The sequence below is a fragment of the Medicago truncatula genome, chromosome 1, assembly GCF_003473485.1.
Source record: "Medicago truncatula cultivar Jemalong A17 chromosome 1, MtrunA17r5.0-ANR, whole genome shotgun sequence".
Taxonomy (NCBI): domain Eukaryota; kingdom Viridiplantae; phylum Streptophyta; class Magnoliopsida; order Fabales; family Fabaceae; genus Medicago; species Medicago truncatula.
This window is the reverse complement of record NC_053042.1, coordinates 18,892,720-18,917,327: the sequence shown is the minus strand read 5'-3', so window position 1 is coordinate 18,917,327 and position 24,608 is coordinate 18,892,720. Positions and strand designations below refer to the sequence as shown.

Here is a 24,608-nt window from a genome sequence, read left to right as displayed (position 1 = left end):
TGACTTTTAGGTGGATTAATTTCTCCTTGCAATTTTATTCTTCTATTCTTCTGTCCTTTTTTTCCAATCGATTTGATGACAAATATTTTCCGAATACATGTTTTAGTTGAGAATAAGAAAATAACAAATACTATTATGATAAGAATATGACAGAGGGTAACAAGATCCCTCTTCAAATATCCATTTCAATGAGGTGAAAACTCATATGAGGGTGTCCTTCATGGTCAAGAAAAGTTTCTGTTTCGTCTTCAATATGAGTTTGGGACTTGGAGTAATGTCGATAACACCGTTTCCGAACTTCTGAGCCCACATCCGCATACAAACTCTGCCTTGCATATCGAGCAAATCTTTGTCCCAAACCATTCAATAAAACAGACTTATGATGTGAAAAAGATGTGACCATCTGGGACGATATGGCCAGGCCACCTATCACCATTTTGTCCACCACTACGACCACCATCAATCACTACTTTGACCACCGTTGATCTATATTCTCCACTTAGACAGCCATCTATAGCCACATCCGACCATAGCTTTCAAATATTTAAATATTTTTTATAATATAACTTCTGAATAAAAAAAATTTAAAAAAGAAAAAAAAAACTTGAATTTCTTTTGATATTGTGTTTCATCAGAGGTAGTGTGATTCACAGGTCAGAGAAAGCATGAGTATTGTCAAAATAGCCTTCTTAATAGTTGCTCGACTATAGTTCACGCGACGTGCTTGCAAGTCTATAGTGTCGATTTGTTCCTTTCTCGAATAAAGATCAATCCACTATCATTTGTCCACAACAAGACCTCTATTTAATCTTTAAAACATTCTCATAATTACAAAACTCCATTTAAACTAAAACACAAACAAAATAGCTGAAAGGCCAAATTGGCCTCCACTGACTTGTGCTAATGCACAAAATCTTGAACTTTCAAAGGAAACAAAAAATGTGAATGGTGACAATGAATACTACAATTTTAATGCCTCCTTGAATCGAATGCTGAAGTTATTTTTCTAGACCTTTCTTACCAACCATAGGAAGATTTCCTTTCTGCATCATAGCTGCAAACTCGTTATAATCTATGAGCCCGTCCTGCATAAGATAAAGCACGGTTGATACTAATCATACATGTAATTATGAAAGCATCGGATTTTGGCTATAAGGTGTTAATTATTTTAACAGAAACGTTGAATATTAAAAATTACGTTATTTTACTCTAAATTACAATGGAAACATCTATATCACTTACTTTATCTGATAGGCGATACAACTAAAGTAGGGGTTATAAGTGGGGGATAACCTATAAAACAAGAGCTAGCGTTTGGGTTTGAGTTACCCCTTATTTGGATAAATCTTTAGGCTTTGTTTGCGAGTTTTGAGGGGAAGAAAAGGAAAGGTTAGGGAGGGGAAGGGAAGGAAAGGAAGGGAAGGGAGAAAGGAGGGAATTCCTTCCTATTTCTAGCACAAGCGCTTGTCATATAAGTGCTTGTGTATTACCTATTTCTAGCACAAAAGATAAAATAAAGTCAAAATGTTCTCATATAAGCTATATGCTATTTTCACAAGTTATCTTGGAGAGCTTACAAAAATAAGTTGAGAACACTTTATAAACATGTCATAAATCGTTTCCATAAGTCCTCCCAAACAGAGTATGTTAGTAGATAAGCTCAACCACGATGAATTTCTATTAATGAAGGCCTCAGATGTAAGGAGAAACAATTGTGTCAAGAAATGTAAATACAATTCTATTGAACTATATAGCACTAACTAACATTTCAATTTGAAAGTGTGGCCGACGTCCGACAAATGTCATTGTTTGAAAGACACAACACCAATACATGTGGTTAGGTTCAATCAACTTCCACTTTCTCAAATAATTATGAGGTCTATGTGTCAGTGTTAGTGTCGTCAAGTGTCAGTGTCGTAAACAACACTTCCACTTTCAAGGTATAGTGATATGTTAGAGATTTGTGTTAGCCTGTTAAATAGAACACATTAACTTATAATTTGGTTCTTTCTACTCTATAACGAGTCCTTTATAAGATACTTACCGCTTGCATTCAATCATAAATTTCAGATTAGTGGCAACTTTTTTCAAACCAACTTTAATTCTTCAAAAGTGATTTGGCCACTGTTATTTGTATCTATCATTTTGAACATTTCTTTTAATCTTGGCCAACGTTAATATCCTCTGTCTGCAATTGTTATGATTTGTTATCCAATGACTATTTGGAGCGATTAAAGAGGAAGGAAGAGGGATGTATATTCCATTACAGTAGTTCAGAAGTCCCACATCGAAGGTTTGTAAACATCATAAACAACCATGTACCTATAAAAGAAGGGTGTGTGCCATACTTTATAACACATTTGATGACCCGTGTTCCATGCTTGAGTTGTCCCATCAGCTCTATTAGTATATAATTTGTTAATGTTGGGCGATGTTGTTGGAGATTCTATATGGATACATTTTTTAATGTCTTGATTTCTTGTCATTTAGAATCCACTGCATCATGCTTTTGTGTCTGCTGTATCAACTATCTCTATTCCTAAGACCGTCAAGGAAGCATTATCTCATCCAGGATGGAGACAAGCAATGATTGATGAAATGAATACCTTGGAGTTTAGTAGTACATGGAAGCTTGTTCCACTTCCCCATGGAAAATTTAAAGTTGGTTGTCAATGGGTCTTTGCTATTAAAGTAGGCCCTGATGGACAAGTGGATCGTTTGAAAGCCTGATTAGTAGCAAAAGGATACACTCAAATTTATGGGCTTGACTACAGTGATACTTTTTCTCCAGTTGCAAAAATGGCTTTTGTTCGTCTTTTCTTGTCAATGGTTGCTATGAACCATTGGCCTTTGTATCAACTTGATATTAAAAATGTTTTCTTGCATGGTGACTTAGAAAAAGAGGTTTATATGGAGCAACCATTTGGCTTTATTGCTCAGTGGGAGTATGGTGTAACGCCCTAGTTGTCTATTTAATTAATTTGAACTATGTGGAGTATATATATTATTATATATGATGTTTGGTGATTTATGCGGAGTATTTATATGCATATATTTGTATATATGTGATTTTTGGGTGATTTATGTGGTGTATTATTTTATTATATGGTTTATTTAATAATAATTAGAATAAGTATGAAATAATAATTATTTTGGAGTTTGGGGAGTTATTTAATATTTATTAAAGTTAATGGGGGTTAAGTGAAAATATAGGGAGTTAAGTAATGGGAAGTTAGGAAAAGAGAAGTTAGAAGCTTTGTACGTGAAAACTGTCAAGTTGGGAGAAAGGGAGAGAAGAGCAAGTAGAACCCAGAGAATTCAATTGTTGTGCATTTTTCATTCTGAATTAAGGTAAGGGTGAGGTTTACTTCAAGAATGTAGTTATTGAATTCTGATTTTGTATTTAACAGGTTTTGGTGAGGAATTGGGAATTTGGGGTTTTATGATAGAATGAGGATTTTGAAGTTGTAAGCATGTTTTTAATGTTAGAATTGGTTTCTGATTGCATAGAACACTTAATTATGTATCTGTAAACTGATTTGGGGAGTGAATGGAAGAAAAATGGGATTTTTGGGTAAAACCAGTTTTCTGCCCGTACAGAAGTTCATCGCTCCCCTCGCGAGCAGCTGTGCTCGCCATGGCGAGTGAGCAACTTCATAGCTCGCCTCGCGAGCAGTCCAACTCGCCATGGCGAGTAGCCTAGATAAAATTGTGATTTTTGAAAAATTGTTATAAGATGTTTTGGGGATGGTTTAAGGTACCTAGATGATATTAATGATGAATGGTGGAAGTTTTAGGTTAAAAAGATGAACAGGGAACTTAGAATTGGAGTTTGAGTGAGAAAATGTCACTTTTTCCCGAGAGTACCTGATTTTCACTCGCCTCGAGTTCGCCTTGAACTCGCCATGGCGAGCTAGTGTGTTTGTGCACTCGCCATGGCGAGAAGATGTGCTCGCGAGGCGAACTGCACAATTCCTGAGTGTTGAATTGTTTGCTTGAATAATAGTGGTTTGATGTTGTTGTTTTTGAGCATGGTTATTTATAATTATGCATTATGTTGGTTGTTTGATTTGCTGGATTGATGAATACTGATGATGATTTAAATGTATGTTAATTATTGAATCATACATGTTGTTTTAAGTGGAGTCACATGGAGTTGCGTTGCATGGTCAGTTGTATGTAGATATACACAAGTAGGTCCATTGCATATGCATAAAACAGCGGTGAGGGCTTCGGTCCTGGAGTACTAGTTGCTCAACAACGGTGAGGGCTTCGGTCCTGATGAATGCTTTAACCATTCAAAAGCGGTGAGGGCTTCGGTCCTGATTGGTACCACATGCATATTGCATTTCATTAAGAAGTCTAAGATGGTGTCTTAGCAGTGGTCATGTCATTTGCATGAGTCTTGGGTGTTGATTTCAGTTATTACCTGATGGATGATGTTGGTGTTGAATATGCATTTATATATATTCATTGTGATCATGGTGTGTTGCTGATGCTTGTGGTTGCTTGTGATTTATACATATATATGCTTACAAGATAATGTGTTAATGATTAGGGTGTTAGGTTCAATTGATGATTTTAATATCTATATTTATTGTTGTGAATCTCACCCCTTCTGCTTGAAAATGTTGCCCTTCCTATGGATAACTTGCAGGTGATCCTGAGTAGTAGGTGGTGGCTCAAAGTCGTGTCTAGGGCTCTGATACGTGGGATGGGATTTATCATTTTTATTATTGTTGCTTTCCTTTCCATGTATCAAATTTTGGAACTTGTGGTGTGGAGCCTTTTGTTGCCTTTGAACTATGATGTTGAATTATGTTAAGGCCTTTAATGCCATAGACTATTGTTGGATGTTCATGAGGTTATGGATTTTGAAAACTATTCCGCTGCTATGTTTTCATATATAATAAGTTGATTTGATTAAATAGTTTTATTTTCTATTTAAGAATTTTGAAATGACGTGTAGCATGCCCGTTATGGAATTACTCTGATGTATATTTGCTATTTAATTGCTTTTGGGTAACGGGGTGTTACATATGGCCTTGTTTGCAAGTTACAAAAAGCATTGTATATATGGTATAAAACAATCACCTCGAGCTTGGTTTGGAAAATTCAGCAAGGTTATTCAACAGTTTGGCATGATTTGTAGTGAAACGGATCATTTTGTATTCTATGAGCGTTCATCCTTGAACCAAGTCATTTATCTTGTAGTATATGTAGATGACATGGTTATTATTGGTAATGATTTGGAAGGCATTAAAGACCTAAAGCAGCATTTATTCAGCAACTTCCAAACAAAAGATTTAGGTCGATTGCGTTATTTTCTTGGGATTGAAGTAGCTCAGTCCCAAGAAGGCATTGCTATTTCTCAGAGAAAATACGTTCTTGATATTTTGGAAGAGATAGGGATGCTTGATTGTAAACCAGTTGATACTCCTATGAACCCCAATGTGAAGCTTTTACAGAATCAAGGAGATTTGTATCCTGACCCAGGAAGATACAGAAGTTTAGTTGGGAAGCTGAATTATCTTACTATGACTAGACCAGATATTTCGTTTGATGTTAGTGTTGTGAGTCAATTTTTGAACTCACCTTGTGATAGCCATTGGAATGTCGTGGTTTGAATCTTGAGGTATATTAAAGGGTCACCTGGAAAAGGACTTGTTTATTCATACAGAGGACATACCAATATTGTTGGATATTCATATGCAGATTGGGCAGGTGATGTGAATGATAGAAGATCTACTTCAGGTTATTGTGTTCTAATGGGAGGAAACTTAATTTCATGGAAAAGTAAAAAGAAAACTGTTGTTGCAAGGTCAAGTACTGAGGCGGAGTATCGTGCTATGACACATGCTACTTGTGAACTTTTATGATTGAAGCACTTGTTGGAAGAGTTTAAATTTTGTGAACTAGGTCCTATGGAACTTAAGTGTGATAATGAGTCGGCATTGTATCTTTCGTCAAATCCAGTTTTTCATGAGAGGACAAAACATATAGAAGTTGATTGTCACTTTATCATAGAGAAGATACTTTTTGGCATCATTAAAACCTCTTCAGTGAGCTCCAATGATCAGCTAGCTGATATCTTTACCAAACCACTACGGGGACCTCAGATTGATTATATATGTAACAAGCTGGATGCATATGATATATATGGTCCAACTTGAGGGGGAGTGTTGATTATTCTCTATTTATTATAGTTGATTTAGTTTCGTTTTTTGCTTTCATGAGATATTCTCTCTTGTATATAAACTTGCATACATCATTGTAAATCATTAAAAGTCATTAATTATAAATTATTCAAGTCAAGCAATGAAGCATATAATATTATAAATTCTTCAAATTTGAACAGAAACGGATTAAAGTGTTAAGTCTCCTTCGTTGTTCTCTCCCCAGAGGCGTGTATACCATTTCTGATGTTTATCAGTCCCACATCAAAAGTGTGGAAACAACACATAGGAATATCTACCTATAAAACTACAATGTAGACCACTTGATATATTCATAAATATTGGAATCATTAGTTATTGTTCAGTTTTGTAAACTTGAAAACTTTAACTTGATTTAAGTTGATGCATTTTTTTATGCCTCTAATCATTTAGAATTTTCATGTTTGCACTTTCTGAATAATAACATGGATGATTTTCTAGTTTAGCCTGATTTGGTCGGTCTAATATTAGACATGCCCATTTATTTATTTTTAACTTTTATTGTCAATTATTTCATTTGTTTTAAGTATAATATTTTTTTGTTTAGTAGTCTAGTTGATAGAATTTATTTTTTAAGATGAATAAGTAGGGGGTTCGGGTTTGAACTTCAGCCCTGCATATAATAATGCATTGTCCTTGCATGCTGATCATGATTTTTAGTTCGGTATAATATTTTATTTTTACAATTAACTTTTTATTAATCTGGTTGGATGAATTATTTTAAAGAAATTTAATGGATATTGGATTATTTTTTTTAAAAAAAAAAATAGTGGATTGTAATAGATTAACGAACATTTTTTATCTATCCAATGCTGCCCCGACCCTAATTGAAATTGGCTTCAGTCATGTTGATAACTAGTGTAACGCCCCGTGCCAAGCACGGGATACATTTTATTTAAAAAAAATTTAACAGGGTTTACACATAAATAAGTTTTTTTAGATATTATTTGACTTTTTTAGTTTGATTTCATTTAGAATTTTGATATTATGTAGTACTTTATTTTCATATTTAAAATTGAGACAGAGTTGGCAGGGACATGCCAACTCTGCTTAAAATATTGAGAAAAAGTACAACTATACTTAAAATATAAAAATACTATAAATAATTAGTATATTCTTAAAAATATATCTAATTAATAAGAGGTATGATTACCCCTGCTATAATCTACCATTATGGCTCCGCCCTCTCTTTAGAAATCTTCCGCCACCTCGCCCCCTTTTTTTTGAAACCTTCATCACTTACGATGTACCAACATTCAACGATGGTGTGATGAGTGGCGTCGTCCCCCCGCACCACCCTTTTTCCGGTTCCCGCAACAATTCGTGTCGTTCGTTTCTGATTCAACCAGTACCGCATCTGCTACGGGTGGGGGTTGCTTAGTTGTTGGTATTCGTAAATTGTTGGTTGTCACCGGCAATCTTGTTTAGTTTTGTGTGTTGGCTTCTCAATAGCAGAACCCCGCATTGGTTTGGTTGAAACCCGAAAGGGTCCGTTCTTTATTCTCTATTTTGCCACCGTTTTAGACATTTTTCGCCGCCGTGTGGATTGGTTATGGTGGGTCATTCGAATCCGCCATCTCCTCCCTTTCTTTGGAGGTGGTTGAGGTTCTATATTGGGCCATAAATGACTGTTAATTTGATGTTGATCATAGCAGTAAACAGTTAGTGCGTGTGAATTTGTTAATTACCGTGTTGGCGGTTGAATCTACTTCCCACTCTCAAGAATATGTATGTGTTTCGTATCCCATTAATCCTTGATTGACATGAGACTGTGTGAACTTGAAAGAGTCGTTAATGCTTGTTGTCGTTGTTGCAGGGAGTTGATAGCACGTGATCCGATTTTGTGTTGAAGATCGATCAATTCGCCAAATTATAGACCCGATTGGCCCTCACAAACGTCTATCGTTAATGGTATTCGTTTGTTAGAATTAATTAGGGTTGAATCCACTTTGTTGATCTTTTTTTTTATATATTACTCGTTAGGGTGGATCCACTTGGATTGACTGGATCATATTTTTTGTCCTCCCAGATTTTATATAATTTTTTTCTTTTTTTAATAATATATATGAGCAACTGGTGATCGACTAAAGTAGGGTACCAACTTAATTGAGATTATTCTTTTTGCTCTTGTCTTATAAAAATATAATAAAAAACCTACCACTTTGAATAAAGCTATTACTTTTTTTATTTAATCACTCTCTCGGATTTCAATTATAAAAAAAATATCTAAGTTCAAAAATTTACTTATATGCAATTAGTTTTCTCGAATGTTTCTAAAAAAATATAAAATTATGAAAAGTACCATCTATTGGAACTTGTTTCATGAGAATAAAAAAATATTAAAAATAAAACTTACATGAATTAAAATGTATATTAGGATAAATAACATTAAATAGAGTCAAAGTAAGTTATATATTTTTTTTAATTTAAGATAATAAAATGTAGTTGTTTATTTGTTATATCTAAGATTGGAGAGAGTCCCTAACCTAATTAAAACAATCTAACCTAATTTTGTTATATTTTAGTGTAGTTATGATTTCCAATTCATCGTTTCCCCTTTTTTCCAAGCAAACATTTCCTCCTTCTTAATATTCCTAACCGAAATCCACAAACTAAAACCTCCACAAACATGGGGAAGAAAAAGGTAGGAGATCTATGTCAACCCACTCAATTTCATGCAAGTTCTTTAACTCCAATGGTGATCCTAAGAGTAAGAGTAAAAAATTCTTCAGGTATGCTAATATGGGATAGATCAGGCAACTAAAAATAAAGGTAATTGTTTTACCATTTATTAGAAAATGTATTTACTAAAAGGATTGTGGAAAAAAAATCTCCTTCATCAAAATAAGCATACATTTTCTTTAGTTCTTTTTGTCTCCATAATTTAATGGTTGAATTTGATCTTAGTTGATTGAAAAGAATTTTGTAACATCGTTTTCCAATCTCTAAAGAAACAAATAAAATGGTTCAACTAAATGAATAAATATGTAGTTTTTAATGGTATTAAATAATCAAGTTGATAGTTATAAATACTTACCTAGGAACAACTTAACTTTTGCAACAAAATTGTCAGATTCGCCTTTTTAAATTTACCAGAAGATAAAAAAAAAGAGTACGTTCAAACTGATATCTCTTAAAAATTATTTGACAAATAATTAAAATAATAATTAAATATCGTAATGTATTATATATTAAAAATGAAAATAAATCGATTTCACCCATTCGAATTCAATTCAATATTCTTCTAATGTATCTTTGTATTCTCTTTCAATATCCACCACAATTGGTTTAATTTCTTTCATTCTTCAAGGCTTACTTAAGTAAAAATTATTTTATTGAATCCTTATTATTTTTAGTGTGGAGAGAGTGCGGAAGCTATTAAAGTCAATTGGTTTAAGTGAGATAAGGTGTGTCTTGGTCGATATAGTTGTTGCTTGAGGGTTCATATAATGTAGAATTTTAACTTATCTTTGTTACATGAATAGTTTTGGAGGCTGATATGGATCAATGAGTTTGCATTTTAGAGTTTTAGCTTCTTAGAATAGGTTGGGTGAGTTCATGTGAAGAGTGGGGACAATTAGGAGTGTGTGTGGTAAAATTACTTCCATGATGTTAAAATAGGGGCGGAGATGGGGATTAGAAATTGGTTTGATGACAACTTGATGATAGTGGAGAGTAATGAGAAAAAATACTCCTTTTTTTTTTTTTGCAATGATTCGTGGTTGTAGAGTGGTCCTTTGTGTGATATATTTAGAAGAACTTTTGAGTTATATCAGAATAACTCTATGCCATTTAAGGAGATACGTAGGTTAGGGTTGGAGACGATGTCATAGAATTTTTCTTGGAATGAGGTGCAGGGGATATATTGTTGTTATTTGGTGGACAACATTATTTTTCAGGCTAGCATTTTTTTATAAGTTTCTTTAAAGTTGATCATGGTGAAAGTTACTCTGACAAAGGGGTATATCATCTAGTTGCAAGTGGAGCATGATGAACCTATGGCTCTAAAAAATCTCATTAGGAACAAAGTAGCTCCTCTAAATGCCTCTCTCTTTTCGCGGAGGCTCTTGAATATCTGAATTCTAATAAATGGCAACTTAGCTTGATGGAGTATTTAAAATATGGACTTATATTTATGTTCTGGCAGATGTGAAAAAGAGGAAAATTATCTTTTTTATTTTTAGTGTGAATTCTTTGGTAGCATATGACATAATATTCTAAAGTGGTTGGAATTATTGTGTTCTTCCAATTAATTATTGAGGGTACTCTTCATTTCAGTGGTTCTCAATTGTTCCAAAAAAAGTTCGTTTTAGTTTTCAGTTGATTTTGCTGACTTGCATTTGGATTATTTGGAAAGACAAAATTTCTTACATTTTTGTCACAAGAACCAGTTTATGGTGTTGTTAGATAAATTATATTTCTTGTTTACTGGATACAAAATGCTAAGCAATCATGTATGTATTTTGAGTTGAAATGTTGGTGAAATAATCTTTCTACTTGTCTTGGTTATTCTACCTCATGATTTGGTTCTTTTGTATCTATGCATCTTGAACTTTGTATTTTCCTTTATTGGGTACATCTTGTGCTTGAAGGGTTTTTAATATAATTGATTTGAGGTCTTCATTAAAACAAAATCCACCTCAGTCAAGACACCAACTACATTAATATATAATTTAGTTCATGTTGTTAGAAAGGGATGGGGGTTTGAAATTAGTTTGATGATAAAAATATGATTCAAATTACATTTCATGTCGTAAGAATAATTGAAAACATCATATGCAGTGTAAACGAATACATGTTTGTAGGGACCAAAGAAGATTTAAATATTTTTGATTTTTGTGTTAATTGTAAAATTCAGTTTGTATTCGTTGTGTGATGGTCTATACAAACCACTGTTGCAAGCAAAATCAAATAAGGAAATCGTGAACGCCATTCCCTCTTGGAGCTGCTCCTTGAACTTGTAGATCAATGTTCTTCGTATAAACACACATATTCGATCACCCTAGATAACAAATATTAAAATACTATACTTTAAACAAAGCAAAACAAAAAACGGTATGAAAAAAGTCCATTTCGATCCATTAGAACCAACTCCATAGAAAATGGTAGTTTTTTTTTATTTTTGTAGTCTTGAACAAACCAAGCACGAACAACCCTCACAACCAATGTCCACGATTATTTTCTTGGCGAAACATTAGAGATGAAGTTGTGTTTCGTAGACGTTTTTCTTTGCAATAGAAAAAATTAAAGAAATTACTTAGAATATAGATATCAGAGAACCATATAATAGAAAAAGAAGAACTATATTTTGTGATTGTTGTGTACTCGTACCTAAAAGCGCTACTATTTATATAAAAAAAATAGTACCATAACGGTTAATATCTACTAATTATTAATTTGACCGTTTTAAAATTAATATTATCAACGTAATTAATATTATAAAATGTGCATTAATGATTAGATTATATTTCATCTAACCTACAAAAAATTAACTTCATAACATTTAAAATTCAATAATATCTTATTAATATTAAGTAATATAATTTTGTAACGAATAAAAATTAATTATATAACCTTAAAAACTAATTACTACAATTAAATTTTTAATTAGTAGGTTACTGTTATAGTGTAACGGACCAAAATTCAAAATATAATTTATTCAAGTTAATTATTATAATTTTGTAACCTACCAAATTTTTAATGTACTATATAAATGTTAATCGAATAATAATTATATTAATAATCATTTGATTGTAACGTACAAATTTTTAATGTAACATATAAATTTTAATCGAAACAATTATTATATTAATAATGATTTGATTGTAACCAACTGTGTATTTTATGTACAATTTAATGATTAATAAAAAACGTATTTAATAATATTTATTTATAATTATTAAGCTTGTATTAAAAATTAGAAGAAGTTTTTGGAACAAATGCCAATTAGGATTATGATGATGTGGACATCTTTAGAGGAAAGGATTTTGAAATAGACTATTTCTAAAAACTCTAAATTGTTAGTATAAAGATTTGTGATAACTAGTTAATGAAACTCTTTCTTTCTATCATTTAATATAAACTTTAACGTTAGTATCATATGGTTGGCGGCAACAGTTATGTTTTGTTATCCAATGGCCGAGTGATTAAAGAGGAAGGAAGAGGCATGTGTGCATTCCATTATTATTATTGTGATAGTTCAGAAGTTGTCCCACATCGAAAGTGTGTAAACAACATAGACAAACATGTACCTATAAAACAGGATTGTGTACATACCTTAAAACACATTTGGGGACTCCTGTTTTATAGTTGAGTTGTCCCATGTATTTTTGTAGTATATTATTAGTCGTTGCTCGGGCGACGGTGGTGACAATTCTAAGTGAATGCATTTTTTAATGTTTTAAATTGCATCATCACATAGAATTGTCATCTCCATTGCCGTCGAGTAATGATGGTGTATATTAAAACTAGTTATAAATCATTATAAATAAAAACTTGTATTTGCATGCTATAGTTTTTTCATGAGAAATGTTAAACATACTCTCTTTCTAACCATTAATTAATGCTCATTTTTGTGAGTTTCATCCAATAAAAAATGTGACTGTTGTTTAGTGTTAGAAAGAGTGTTAATTATACTATTCCTCCATTTGTTTGTGACACATATGGATAGTGCCTAATCCGAGTAACTTTTTGTTTTGTTAGCAAGACCCCTCTGTTTGAAGATAATTTTTTGTTAGTTTTACATATTTATCCATCTATATAAATATTTTTTTAACAAATTTTCTTCAGAGAGAAGATGCATTTGCGTTTTAAATTTAAATATAGGTGTTTTTGTACACAAATACTCCCTCCGTTTTAAAATTGGTGTCATTTTAGCAAAAACAAATCTTTTGTCTTGCGTCCTTGAATTTTGTTTGGGTGAATTAATTTCTCCTTGCAATTTGTTTCTCCTGTCCTTTTTTCCCAATTCAATTTTATTCTTATGATAAGAATATCTTGGAGGTTAACTAGATACCTTTCAAGTGTCCATTTCTTAAGGAGGTTAAAAGCTTAATAACAAGCTAAGTAAATTATATATTTTCAATTTAAGTGAATGTGGTATTGTACGACAATTTAAGTGTCACAGCAGTCATTACAGCCAAGGTAGTCAAAAACGAGTGTTGGGTCGTAGGATCGTCCGATCTTACGTGCCACGGCCACTCAATCATGCTCTGATCTTGCTCCGGATCGTTTTTGGTTTATCTCACTTTCTCTCCCTTGGCAACTCCAGTCGTCTAATCGTGTCTTCGCCTCTAATTGTGATCCTTCAGGTCTACCAGCTTGGTTCACTATCACTGCTTGTTGCCCATCCCTCCTGTACACACATTCCACTAATTAATTTCTCAGTATCACTAGCGAGTTCTTCAAATCCGGCTCTACTGATGCTATTCCTGCACGAAAATAATACAATGTTTCTTTAAAATAAGAGTGATTTATGTCACACATTACAGGAACAATTTCACTAGACAAAGGTATTTTTGTTATTGGATAACAAACTAACAAGGTCTTTATAAGAGTCATAAACTTATATCTTTATCATAAGTTGAATTCTTCAAACAAAAAAAAAAATAAGTTGAACTAAGTTTGTGTATTTCAGTTGCAAAAAGGAATTGAAGCAAATGTGATGGTTTACGGCCATATGAAAAATATAAGTTGAATTCTTGTATGCAATTGCAGCCATAGTTAGTTTTGAGAAAATAAGAGTCACACAATTTGGTGTAAGCGCAAATAGGTTCGCACCAGTTCATGAATATTAATCATGAAAATCACTTAAGAAAGAACTGATGAACCAATCACTATTTCTCATTGTTGAAAAGGGTTTAAGTTCAAAATCAGTTTTCATTTTTTATAAAATAAATAAATCTGATATGAAACTTATGATTTCTCATTCAAACTATTTCTATCATCATTTAATAAAAACTTAACGTTAATATCATATGGCTGGAATAGTTATGATTTGTTATGCAATGGATGTTTGGAGATATTAAAGAGGAAGGAAGAGGTAAAGTATGTATTCCCACATCGAAAGTGTGTAGACAATATAGACATACATGTACCTTATAAAAGAGTATTGTGCATACCATTGTTTCCTTACCACACATTCAGGGACCCAACTTTATAATTAAGCTGTCCCATGTACTTTTGTAGTATATACAAATCATTGTTTGGACAATAGTGTTGGAGATTTTAAGTGGATGCATTTTGTTTGTGAATGCCTTAATTGTATCTTCACATAAAATTTCCTTCAGCTATTGTCGCGGAATAATAATGTTGTATATTAAAATCATAATAGATAAAAACTTTATAGCAAAAAATGTACATACTTTCTTTATCGCAAAGAGTGTTTTATTATAACTTTATAGCAAAAAATGTACATACTCTCTTTATCACAAAGAGTGTTTTATTATTTCTCCATCTTTAGGGACACCAAATGGATACGACCTAAACATTCCTTCAAAAAAAAAAATGGATACGACCATTGTAACTTTTTTTTGTTAGCAAAGAGCCCTTGGATTGAAGATAATTTTTTTGTTAGTTTTACATATTTATCCATCTATTTAAGTATTTTTTTTTCCAACAATTTTTCTAAAAAGAAAATGCATTTGCATTTTAAATTTGAAGGGTATTGCTAACAAGTTTCCTGTTAAGGATTCAAAAATCTAAATAATTGATAATTTATGTAGAAAAAAATACTTTTTAAAGTTTCAATACATTGAATGTATCATTCTCAAAACAAAGTTTCTTTTTAAACTTCTAAACAAGTGCTTTGAGGGTACTTGCTAGCATTTCCCAAATTTAAATATGGGTGTTTTTGTAGAGGGCTATTTATTAAGGGACAAAGTAATGATTGTAAAGAATCTTATAGTAAATCGCGGATGAAGTAATATCTTTACAACCCAATTAGAGGCAACACTTTTATTTAATATAAGAGTAAATTACACTCCCCTCCCCTTAAAGATGTTTGAATTACACTCTCCTCCCCTCTTATGTTAAAATATACATTCCCCTCCCCTCTTATTCAAAACATATTAGAAAACTTTTCACTCCCCTCCCCTAAGAGAAGCTTGAATTACATTCCCCTCCCCCCTTATGTTAAAATCTACACTTTACTTCTTCAATATTTATTTTTTATTTCAAATCATCTAGAAAAATAATAATAATCTAACACACTTCGAAAAAATAGTATTACAGGTCTATTTTAATAGAATAAAAAATTAAATACATATTTTTTCGCTATTTTTTATTCACAATTTCATTAACATGTAGTTTTAAACCCTATTATAAAACATGAAACAACCAAAAATAAAATAAAAATATGTGAAAAATTACTAAAGACAATAAAACACGATTATTTAAAAGTTAATTTTATACTCTAAATTATCAAATCAATAGCAAAATAGTTAAATTTAATTATCATTGACATTTAAATTGTAAAGAAATGAATTATTATTTTTTTAAATGATGGTTCAAAATTATTATATATCATAAAAATATTTTGTTTATGTTAAAATAGATTAAAGTGTAGTGCATATTTAATTATTAAGGGAGGGGATTGTAATTCAAGCATCTTATAAGGGAGGGGAGTGTAAATTTTATTTTTCAAGGGAGGGTAGTGTATATTTTAACATAAGAGAGGAGGGGAGTGTAATTCAAGCATCTTTAAAGGAAAGGAAGTATAATTTACTCTTGATATAATTCTTTGTTTTGTTAAAAAAATAACATGATTTAAATGAAGACAGTTGCACAAAAAGTGTTACACTACCTCCGTTTTTAAATATAAAACCCCCTTGACTAAATCACAAAAATTAAACTAGTTGGCTGCGGTATTAAATTGTTAACGAACATCATACAATTTATAGTCACGACCTGGGTGATTTATTATAGTCACGACCTATGATATTAAATTGTTAACTTTTAAGTGATTCATTTGTAATAAAATTTTGTTTCAAATTAAATGATCATTTCAATTTTTAATGCAATCTTAATTACTTTTTCTAATTGTATACTAATAGTTGCACTATTCTTTTTTTTTGAAGAAATAGTTGCACTATTCTTAAGTATGGGTAAAAATAGATCAGACCGGCCTACAATCTAACCTATATCAAATCAGGCCAGACTTTTTTGTTTAATTGAGAAGGCCAAAACTCTTTTAGAACTCTTTTACCTAAAAAAAGGTCAAGCTACCGCCAAATTGAAGTTTTTCTTCAATCACTGTAAAAGCATGGTGAGTAAAGATGTAAAAGCGTAAGTGCAAGAGAAGTAAATTATACTATAGAGTGCGGTATTGTACCACAATTTAAGTGTCACTGTAATCACTATATATAAAATTATTTAAAATAAAGGATATCCCAACCTAAGGATTTGACAACATTACACCTCAAAATGGTTTGAAACAACGAACATGGTTAAAACCAATGTCCAAAAATTGGAATTAAGTGTTCAAGTAGTCATAAACTCAAGTTGAACCTGTCTAAAGCTCAACCCTTCATGAAGAAATTTGTTGATAAGAGAATGGTCCTTGTTAAGCTCCAACCTTATCAAACCTTGCAAGGGTGATCATTTTATTCCCTATCTATCATTACCACTGCTGCAGCAGAATGAACATGGACCACTGTTCGTGCCTTTGCGGATTTTGCAGAGTCATAAACTTGATTTCCAATTGTTGTTCGGATCGATTAAAGAGGAAGGAAAAGGCGTGTATGTAGCATTCCATTATGTTAGTTGAGAAGTCTCACATCGAAAGTTTATAAACAACATACACAAACATGTACCTATATAAGAGGACCGTGTATACCGTTGTTTGCTCACATTGTTTATCACATATTAGCGGACCCATGTTTTATATTGGAGTTGTCCCATGAATTCTAGTAGTATATCGCTAGTCATTGTTGGGCGACATTGTTGGAAATTCTACGTGAATGCAATTTTTTATTGTCATTTGTTTCATGTTGAACTTCCATCAAGTTTGTCCAATAATGGCATAATATATCAAAACAATTTTAAATCATTACAATTCTAATGTCTTTATTTACTTCACATAGAATCACCCTTCATAAAAAATGTTAACTTATTTTTATGAGAATGTTTCAGTACTCCTCTGTCATAGGGTCTTATTATGTGTAGTTTTTATTTTACAATCGTTAGTTTAAAATATTTATCCATCCATATAATTATTGTTCCAACAATATTTCTTAATTGAGAAGATTTACGTTTTAAAATTAAATATGGGTGTTTTTTGTAAATAAATCATTAATGTATATGAAATTTTGTAAACGATATATTTAGTGACAAAAAATTGATTGTAAATAGTCTTATAGTTAGTCATGGATGAAGTAATATTAACTAATATAATTATTTACTTTGTTTAAAAAAATGACATGATCTAAATGGAGACAAGTTGAACGAAAAATGTTACATTATCACTGTCTTTTTTTTTTTTTTTTTTTTGAGAGACATTATCACTGTCTTTAAATATAAGACATTTTGAGTAAGGAAAATGCTAGATATCAAGAATGATTTTATAAGAAAGATTTAAGAATGACATGGCACAATAATCACATTTAGATTTCAGTCTCATTTATTAATCTTTCATAAAATAAAATAAAAAATACATAACACCCACCACCCTATGATTTCCGACCAAACTGAGATTTTATTGGCTAACATTAATTTCAGGACTATTTCTTGATAAAATCTAAAGGTGATTATTCTACCATGTCATTCTTAAAATTTTCTTGATAAAATCTTTCTTGATATATAGCATTGCTCTTTGAGTAAATCATAAAAATTAAACAAGTTGGTTGTGGTATTAAATTGTTAACAAACATTATACAAATTAAAGTCACAATTCAGTTGGTATCCGTTTAAGTAAGAGAGTAAAGTGAGGAATATCAACTATTTATAGACATGCATATAATATCAACAATTGATTTTTTTTTCCATAAATAGTTGATATTCCTCACTTTAGAAGAACGAGATACCATTTTTAAGATAAGTCAAACACTTTAGAAGAACATGATATCAGTTACACAACTGTCCAGTATAACCCTACATGTCGTAACATGTATTTCAATTAATTTGGACCAATCACATCTCTAACATTTTTTTATTCATTTGCCCTTATATTTGAAAAATATTGATCTATTAATTAATAAAAATTTATATCATGCTTGTCTCTTACATTGATTACATAAGATGAGGTTATGAACAAAACAAGGGTTAGGATTATATAATCCAAAAATCCATATAAAAGGGTTTTTATTATATAATCCGAGGAAAGGGTATTTTGAAAGAAAAAAATAGGACGTGCAAAAAACACATAAGACGAAAAGTAAGTCTTCAATAAAACAGACTTATATGATCAATCCACTATCATTTGTCCACAACAAGACCTCTATTTAATCTTTAAAACATTCTCATAATTACAAAAATCCATTTAAACTAAAACACAAACAAAATAGCTGAAAGGCCAAATTGGCCTCCACTGACTTGTGCTAATGCACAAAATCTTGAACTTTCAAAGGAAACAAAAAATGTGAATGGTGACAATGAATACTACAATTTTAATGCCTCCTTGAATCGAATGCTGAAGTTATTTTCTAGACCTTTCTTACCAACCATCGGAAGATTTCCTTTCTGCATCATAGCTGCAAACTCATTATAATCTATGCGCCCGTCCTGCACAAAATAATTTGTGGTTGATATTAATCATAAATGTGAAGAACAGTATCAGATTTTTGCTTTAAGATGTTCAATTTTTTAGCAGAAACATTACATTCTTTTACTGTTCAATTTTTTAAGGTGTTTTTCGGGTTGAGTTAAGCCTTATTTGGATAAACCCTTAATTAATCATGTATAGCATAAGTGCTTGTCATATAAGTGCTTGTGTATTACCTATGTCCAAAACAAAAGAAGAAATAAAGTTAAATTGTTCGCGAATAAGCTATATGCTATTTTCATGAGCTATTCTGGAGAGCTTACAAAAATAAGTTGAGAACAATTTATAAACATGTCACAAATTGTTTCCATAAGCTATCCCAAACAGTTAATGACAGTAGGTAAGCTCAAATAAGTCAATCCAAATACGCTCCTAGTTTTAAGCCCAAATTCTAAGATTTGTCATGATGGCAGAATTAATTGTTCAAAATAAGTTGAAGCAATGATGAATTGATGCCTCACTTGGTAATTATTTTAACTCGAACCATATATTTGAATGAATATCAGAACCATTGTCAACCACGATGAATTTCTATTGATGAAGGCCTTAGATGTAAGGAGAAAAAATTTGTATCAAGAAATGTAAATACAATTCTATTGAACTATATAGCACTAACTAACACTTCAATTTGAAAGTGTGGCCGACGTCCGACAAATATCATTGTCTGACACAGACGCAACAACACCTGTACACGTGGTTAGTTTCAATCATTTCCACTTTCTCAAATAATTACGGTGTCTATGTGTCAGTGTTAATGTCGTAATGTGTCAGTGTTAGTGTGGTAAGCTATAGATATTGAAGAGAAGGTAGCTAAAAAGGATAACAAAGTCAAACAGTTAAGACCACTTACGTTATCTTCATCGATTTCTTTGATTATCTCTTCCAAACGAACATCTTTAATGCCAAACTCATCGCAAGCTTGTTGAAGTTCTTCTTGAGTAATATAGCCACTTCCATCTTTATCAAAGTAAGAAAAGGCTGCAAATAGATGATCTTCTCTTTCAATCTTGTTAATATGCAATGTTGCCGCAATGAACTCACCATAGTCAATTGTTCCACTGTTATCTACATCAGCCTACAATTTCCACGTATAGTGGTATGTTAGAGATTTGAGTTACCCTGTTAAATAGAACACGTTAACTTATCATTTGTTTCTTTCTACTTTATAATGAGTTCTTAAAAAGATACTTACCGCTTGCATTAAATCATAAATTTCAGACTCCTTAAGATTAGCACCAACTTTTTTCAAACCAACTTTAAGTTCTTCAAAAGTGATTTGGCCACTGTTATCTGTATCTATCATCTTGAACATTTCTTTTAATCCAGCCAATTCTTCTTCAGATAAGCTCTCTGCAATGACCTGAAAAACGCAAAGGATGGTAAAATGAAAAAAGGTTCAAACTATAACATCTCATCTTAACCTTGCAGCCAGAAATCCACGATGAAAGACTTCCGATTTACACGCATTTGAAATTTCCATATTAACAGACTTACTATAAGAGCCATTTTCTTGAGCTTGTTCATAGCAGAAAATTGCTTCAATCGACTTAATACGGCGGAATCAAGTGGCTTATCAGGTGCTACACCATCAACTTGAATCCAAGGATGACCTGCAGGAAATTAAACATATATAAGCATAAGCATGAAAAAACAAGGTTTGTTGGAATACCATATTTTATTTCCCTTATTTTAGGAGAAGCCGTCAATCTTGTGATTCAGAAAAGGGCACATTACAATCCATGCACAAACATCAAATATTGCATAGACATTTACTGAAGTGATAGATGAAAGTATGATTAAATGAGAACTTGATAAGCATATTACATAATACTTGATGTGCAGTCATCCGCCTTTTAGGATCACGAACAAGCATTTTCCTTACTAAATCTTTTGCACTTTCAGAAATTGCAGGCCAGGGGTCTGAAACGAAGTCAAGATCACCACGCAAAACCTGTTCGAATATCCCTTGTTCACTTTCTACACAACCATAATGAGCACAAGAGGAAAGGGGTGTCAATAATCAGAAAAATATAGGTATAAATTTACAAGAGCAAAGGTCAAAACGACGATGTTCAAATAAACGTAAAAGATCTCACCAGCCCAAAAAGGAGGTACTCCACTCAAAAGAATGTAAAGGATAACTCCCGCACTCCAAACATCTGCTTCAGGGCCGTAACGCTTTTTCAAAACTTCAGGGGCAACATAATATGGGCTGCCAACCACGTCAATAAATGTGTCACCTGAAGAAAAATATGATGCCATAAGTTTTTCTGTGTAATCAATTTTCTTTTTCAAATGTATTCAGTTAAAAGATGCATAGGTTTAAGACACAATGAAACCAGTATAATAATATGAACATGATAAACTCATATGAAAGAAATATGATTTTCAACTAAAATTAATTTATAAAATAAATGAAGAAAGAATTGGACAATGAGTAGCATCTCAGATCCAACACTAACTGTAGAGTACTATAAGATAAATGATTAAATCAGTCATCAAAAACTAAGAACTTTCTATTGTTGCTAGGATCATTCAATATAGAAGATAGACAAGTCTTCAATACTTCAAAGGTTTCACGAAAGTCAGTAGATATTATCAAGCCTTTTGGATTCTAAAAAAATTCCATCGGAAAAACATGGTTGGCAAGTACATACACAAGCAATAGTAATGCATTGAACGTCCTCAAATGCCAAGTGCCTTAAAATATAAATAAAGTTCTACAAAGCCAAATTATTTTTCTGAATTTGTTTATTTATAAATATTTCTGTTCATCTCATCAACTTGGCCGCACTTGTGCACAATCCATACACATTTTGTAGTTCTTGCTTTTTCACCATAAATGTGGATGATGAGACCAATTAGATATAAACTTTAAACTTAAAAGGACTCTGTAGAAATTAACGGTTAAACAAGGCTTCTTTCAAGGATCAAAATGGCATCTTTCTCTATATTTACTTAAGAGCTCGATATATTTTTAGACCCTATAAAATTTATGATAGCCCCTACATAAATTTGGTCCAATTTTAGTCCTGATTTTGATTTTATAGGGACAAATGCAAAGACTAAAAGCACTATTTTTTTGTAAGAGTAAATAAAAATAGGGACTATAATTGATTTATGTAGAGACTAAACTTAAAAAAACGGTAATTTTATATGAAATCAAAACAACTTTAACCTAATATTTAACCATAAAAATATAACATGACCATTGTCAGAAAGTACCTGGCATAAAGAACACAGATAATCCAAAGTCAATTGTTTTGAGTAGTGAATCCTCTTGCTGATTAACAAAGAGAAAATTCTCGGGCTTAAGGTCTCTATGCATCACACCAAGAGAATGACAGGCTTCAACAACACCAACTATAGTCCTAATAAGTTCAGCCGCCTTTCTTTCAGTATAATGTCCGCGCTGAATAATCCGATCGAAAAGCTCACCACCTGCACACAATTCCATCACAACATGAACCGCCATTGCATCTTCATAAGCACCTTTGATGGATATAACATTAGGATGACCGGCCAAATGATGCATTATCTGAATTTCTCTTCTCACATCCTCAACATCCTCATCGGTTACCAATTTCCTCTTTGCAATAGATTTACAAGCATACTGATACCCGGTTGCTTTCTCGATACACAAGAATGTTGTCCCAAACTGACCTTGACCGAGTTTTTTCCCTAAACTATAGAATTCCTTGAAATTACCGGTTTCTCTCTGCAACACGGAATCAACACGAAGTCCTGCACTAGAACTTCTCTTCACAGAAGGTCTCCTGTGTTTCTTCTTCTCCTTTTCCGACTCCGGTTCTGATTTCGCCTCTTGTTTTATTTCCGGTTTCGGCATAGTTATCTGCTCAGGAGGTTTGTTTTGAACAGGCAAAGGAGATTCCGGCTCATTATCAGTCCTCCCCTCATTTACTGATCCTCTATTAGACACTGATCCTTCAGCATCAGGCGGTTGCGACCGCCAAATTGCAGCGGAAAATGATTGAATAATACCATTCTTTGAAATGCTAGGACCAACACATGTATTCCCCATTTTGCTTCACTTCACACAGATCTATTCCAACTTCATCTCCTAAAACAAAAACACAAGATCTGAAATTCAGAATATACAAACTTCAAAATCAAATCCTTAATAGCATGCATCTAACTATCTAAGTCAAACCTCGTATATTATATCAATAATTTATTATAAACAAACAAATCCAAAGATTCAATAGCATCAACAAAAAGTGGTATACTGAACTATAAAGCAGAACTAGTTTTATATAAAAAGATTAATTGCTGATGATTGATATTGACAAAAAGAAAAGGTAAATGCTAAAGTTTAAAAAAAAAATATCAAAAAAACAATGAACAACCCAGTTGGTAAAATTAAGAAAAAATCAAACTTTATTGAATTTTAAAGGTACCCTTTTGGATAAATGCATCAAAAGAACATAAATCAGGAATTAAAAAGAGCAATAAAGTATACAGATTGAAGAAAATAATAGATAAAAAATGAAGAAGTTGAAAGAACTGAAGAAGGGAAAGAGGTTGGACCAAACAACCAACCTTTGAGTTTACCAAGTCAGTTGAAGTTGATGAAAGAATGTGTTAAGACAAAAATGTTGGTTCCTTGTGTTTGGTTTTGTTTGATTATTAAGATTAATAAGATTGTGACTATGCTTCTGTGTGTCCTTCGTTTTCGTTTATTTCCAAGTTAGCTACTTTTTTTTTTTTTTTAAATAAATAATAAATTGCAATAAAGACCTTCTCTTTTTATAATTTTTTTTTATGGTGGCCTCGATTCGAACCCTGAACTTTGTCTATATTATGTATTGTCCTTACCAACTGAATTAAACTCACGAGGATTTTTTATAACTTTTTTACTTAAGTCGAAAGATTTAACTTGATTTTTCACAAAACATATTTAGTTTTCGACAAAAAATAATATTTAAATTAGTTGCTGTTATTTTTATGTTGAAAATTAATTATTCTTAAATTATTATTAATAATAGAGTGACTAATTTTTTCAAGAGGTAGAGAGACTACCTTTAAAAAAATAGAGACTAAGTTGTATGTTAGATATTATTTTTCATTATTTTACATTTTTTGAAGGAAGTATGTATAAAAAAAAAAAGAAAAACTAAAGTAGTTTAGAAATGTTACGTGGTTGATTAAAGAATATTATGTTATTTGTCATCATGAATTTAGCTCGGTTGATAGGGACGGTACATAATATATGCAAGGTTCAGGATTTAATCTCTGACCACCACCAAAAAAAATATATTATTTTTTTTTTAGGGAAAAAATAAAATAAAAATAAATTATGTTATTTATAACTTGTTAGGTAAAAGAATTTTACACAATTAACGAATCATAATTAACATACGTATGATTAAAAATGATTATAATTGCTTAAAAAAATGATTACGATTAAAGACAGATCTTTTAATATTTATGACCAGATTTAAGGTACAATTTTTTTTTTCACTTATTCTTGAAGAAGAAAAGTTTTTTTGAATTTTTTTTTCACTTATTGTGTATATATGATTTAATCTTGTAAGCCGTTTTCTTTGTACATTTTTTTGTATAAAAAGATAAAATATCTTTTCAAATTTCAACCATTATTTTCATTCTGTATATAT

The 24,608-nt window shown here is 31.6% G+C and overlaps 1 protein-coding gene across 2 annotated transcripts; it reads right to left on the bottom strand.

The window, feature by feature from the left end:
* Positions 1-765: 765 nt before the first annotated feature.
* LOC11421635 (calcium-dependent protein kinase 1) lies at positions 766-23,684 on the bottom strand. Of its 2 annotated transcripts, none has more exons than XM_039834815.1 (8): positions 23,533-23,684; positions 22,198-23,053; positions 21,069-21,212; positions 20,797-20,949; positions 20,467-20,582; positions 20,165-20,332; positions 19,823-20,047; positions 766-1,085 (listed from the first exon to the last, which is right to left on the bottom strand). In XM_039834815.1, exons 2-8 carry the CDS (start codon positions 23,012-23,014, stop codon positions 999-1,001), a joined length of 1,710 nt encoding a protein of 569 aa, XP_039690749.1. In that variant the 5' UTR covers positions 23,015-23,053; positions 23,533-23,684; the 3' UTR covers positions 766-998. The 2 variants fall into 2 exon arrangements, with proteins under 2 accessions (XP_039690749.1, XP_003589907.1); XM_003589859.4 differs by lacking the exon at positions 766-1,085 and adding an exon at positions 18,587-18,932.
* Positions 23,685-24,608: the final 924 nt, after the last annotated feature.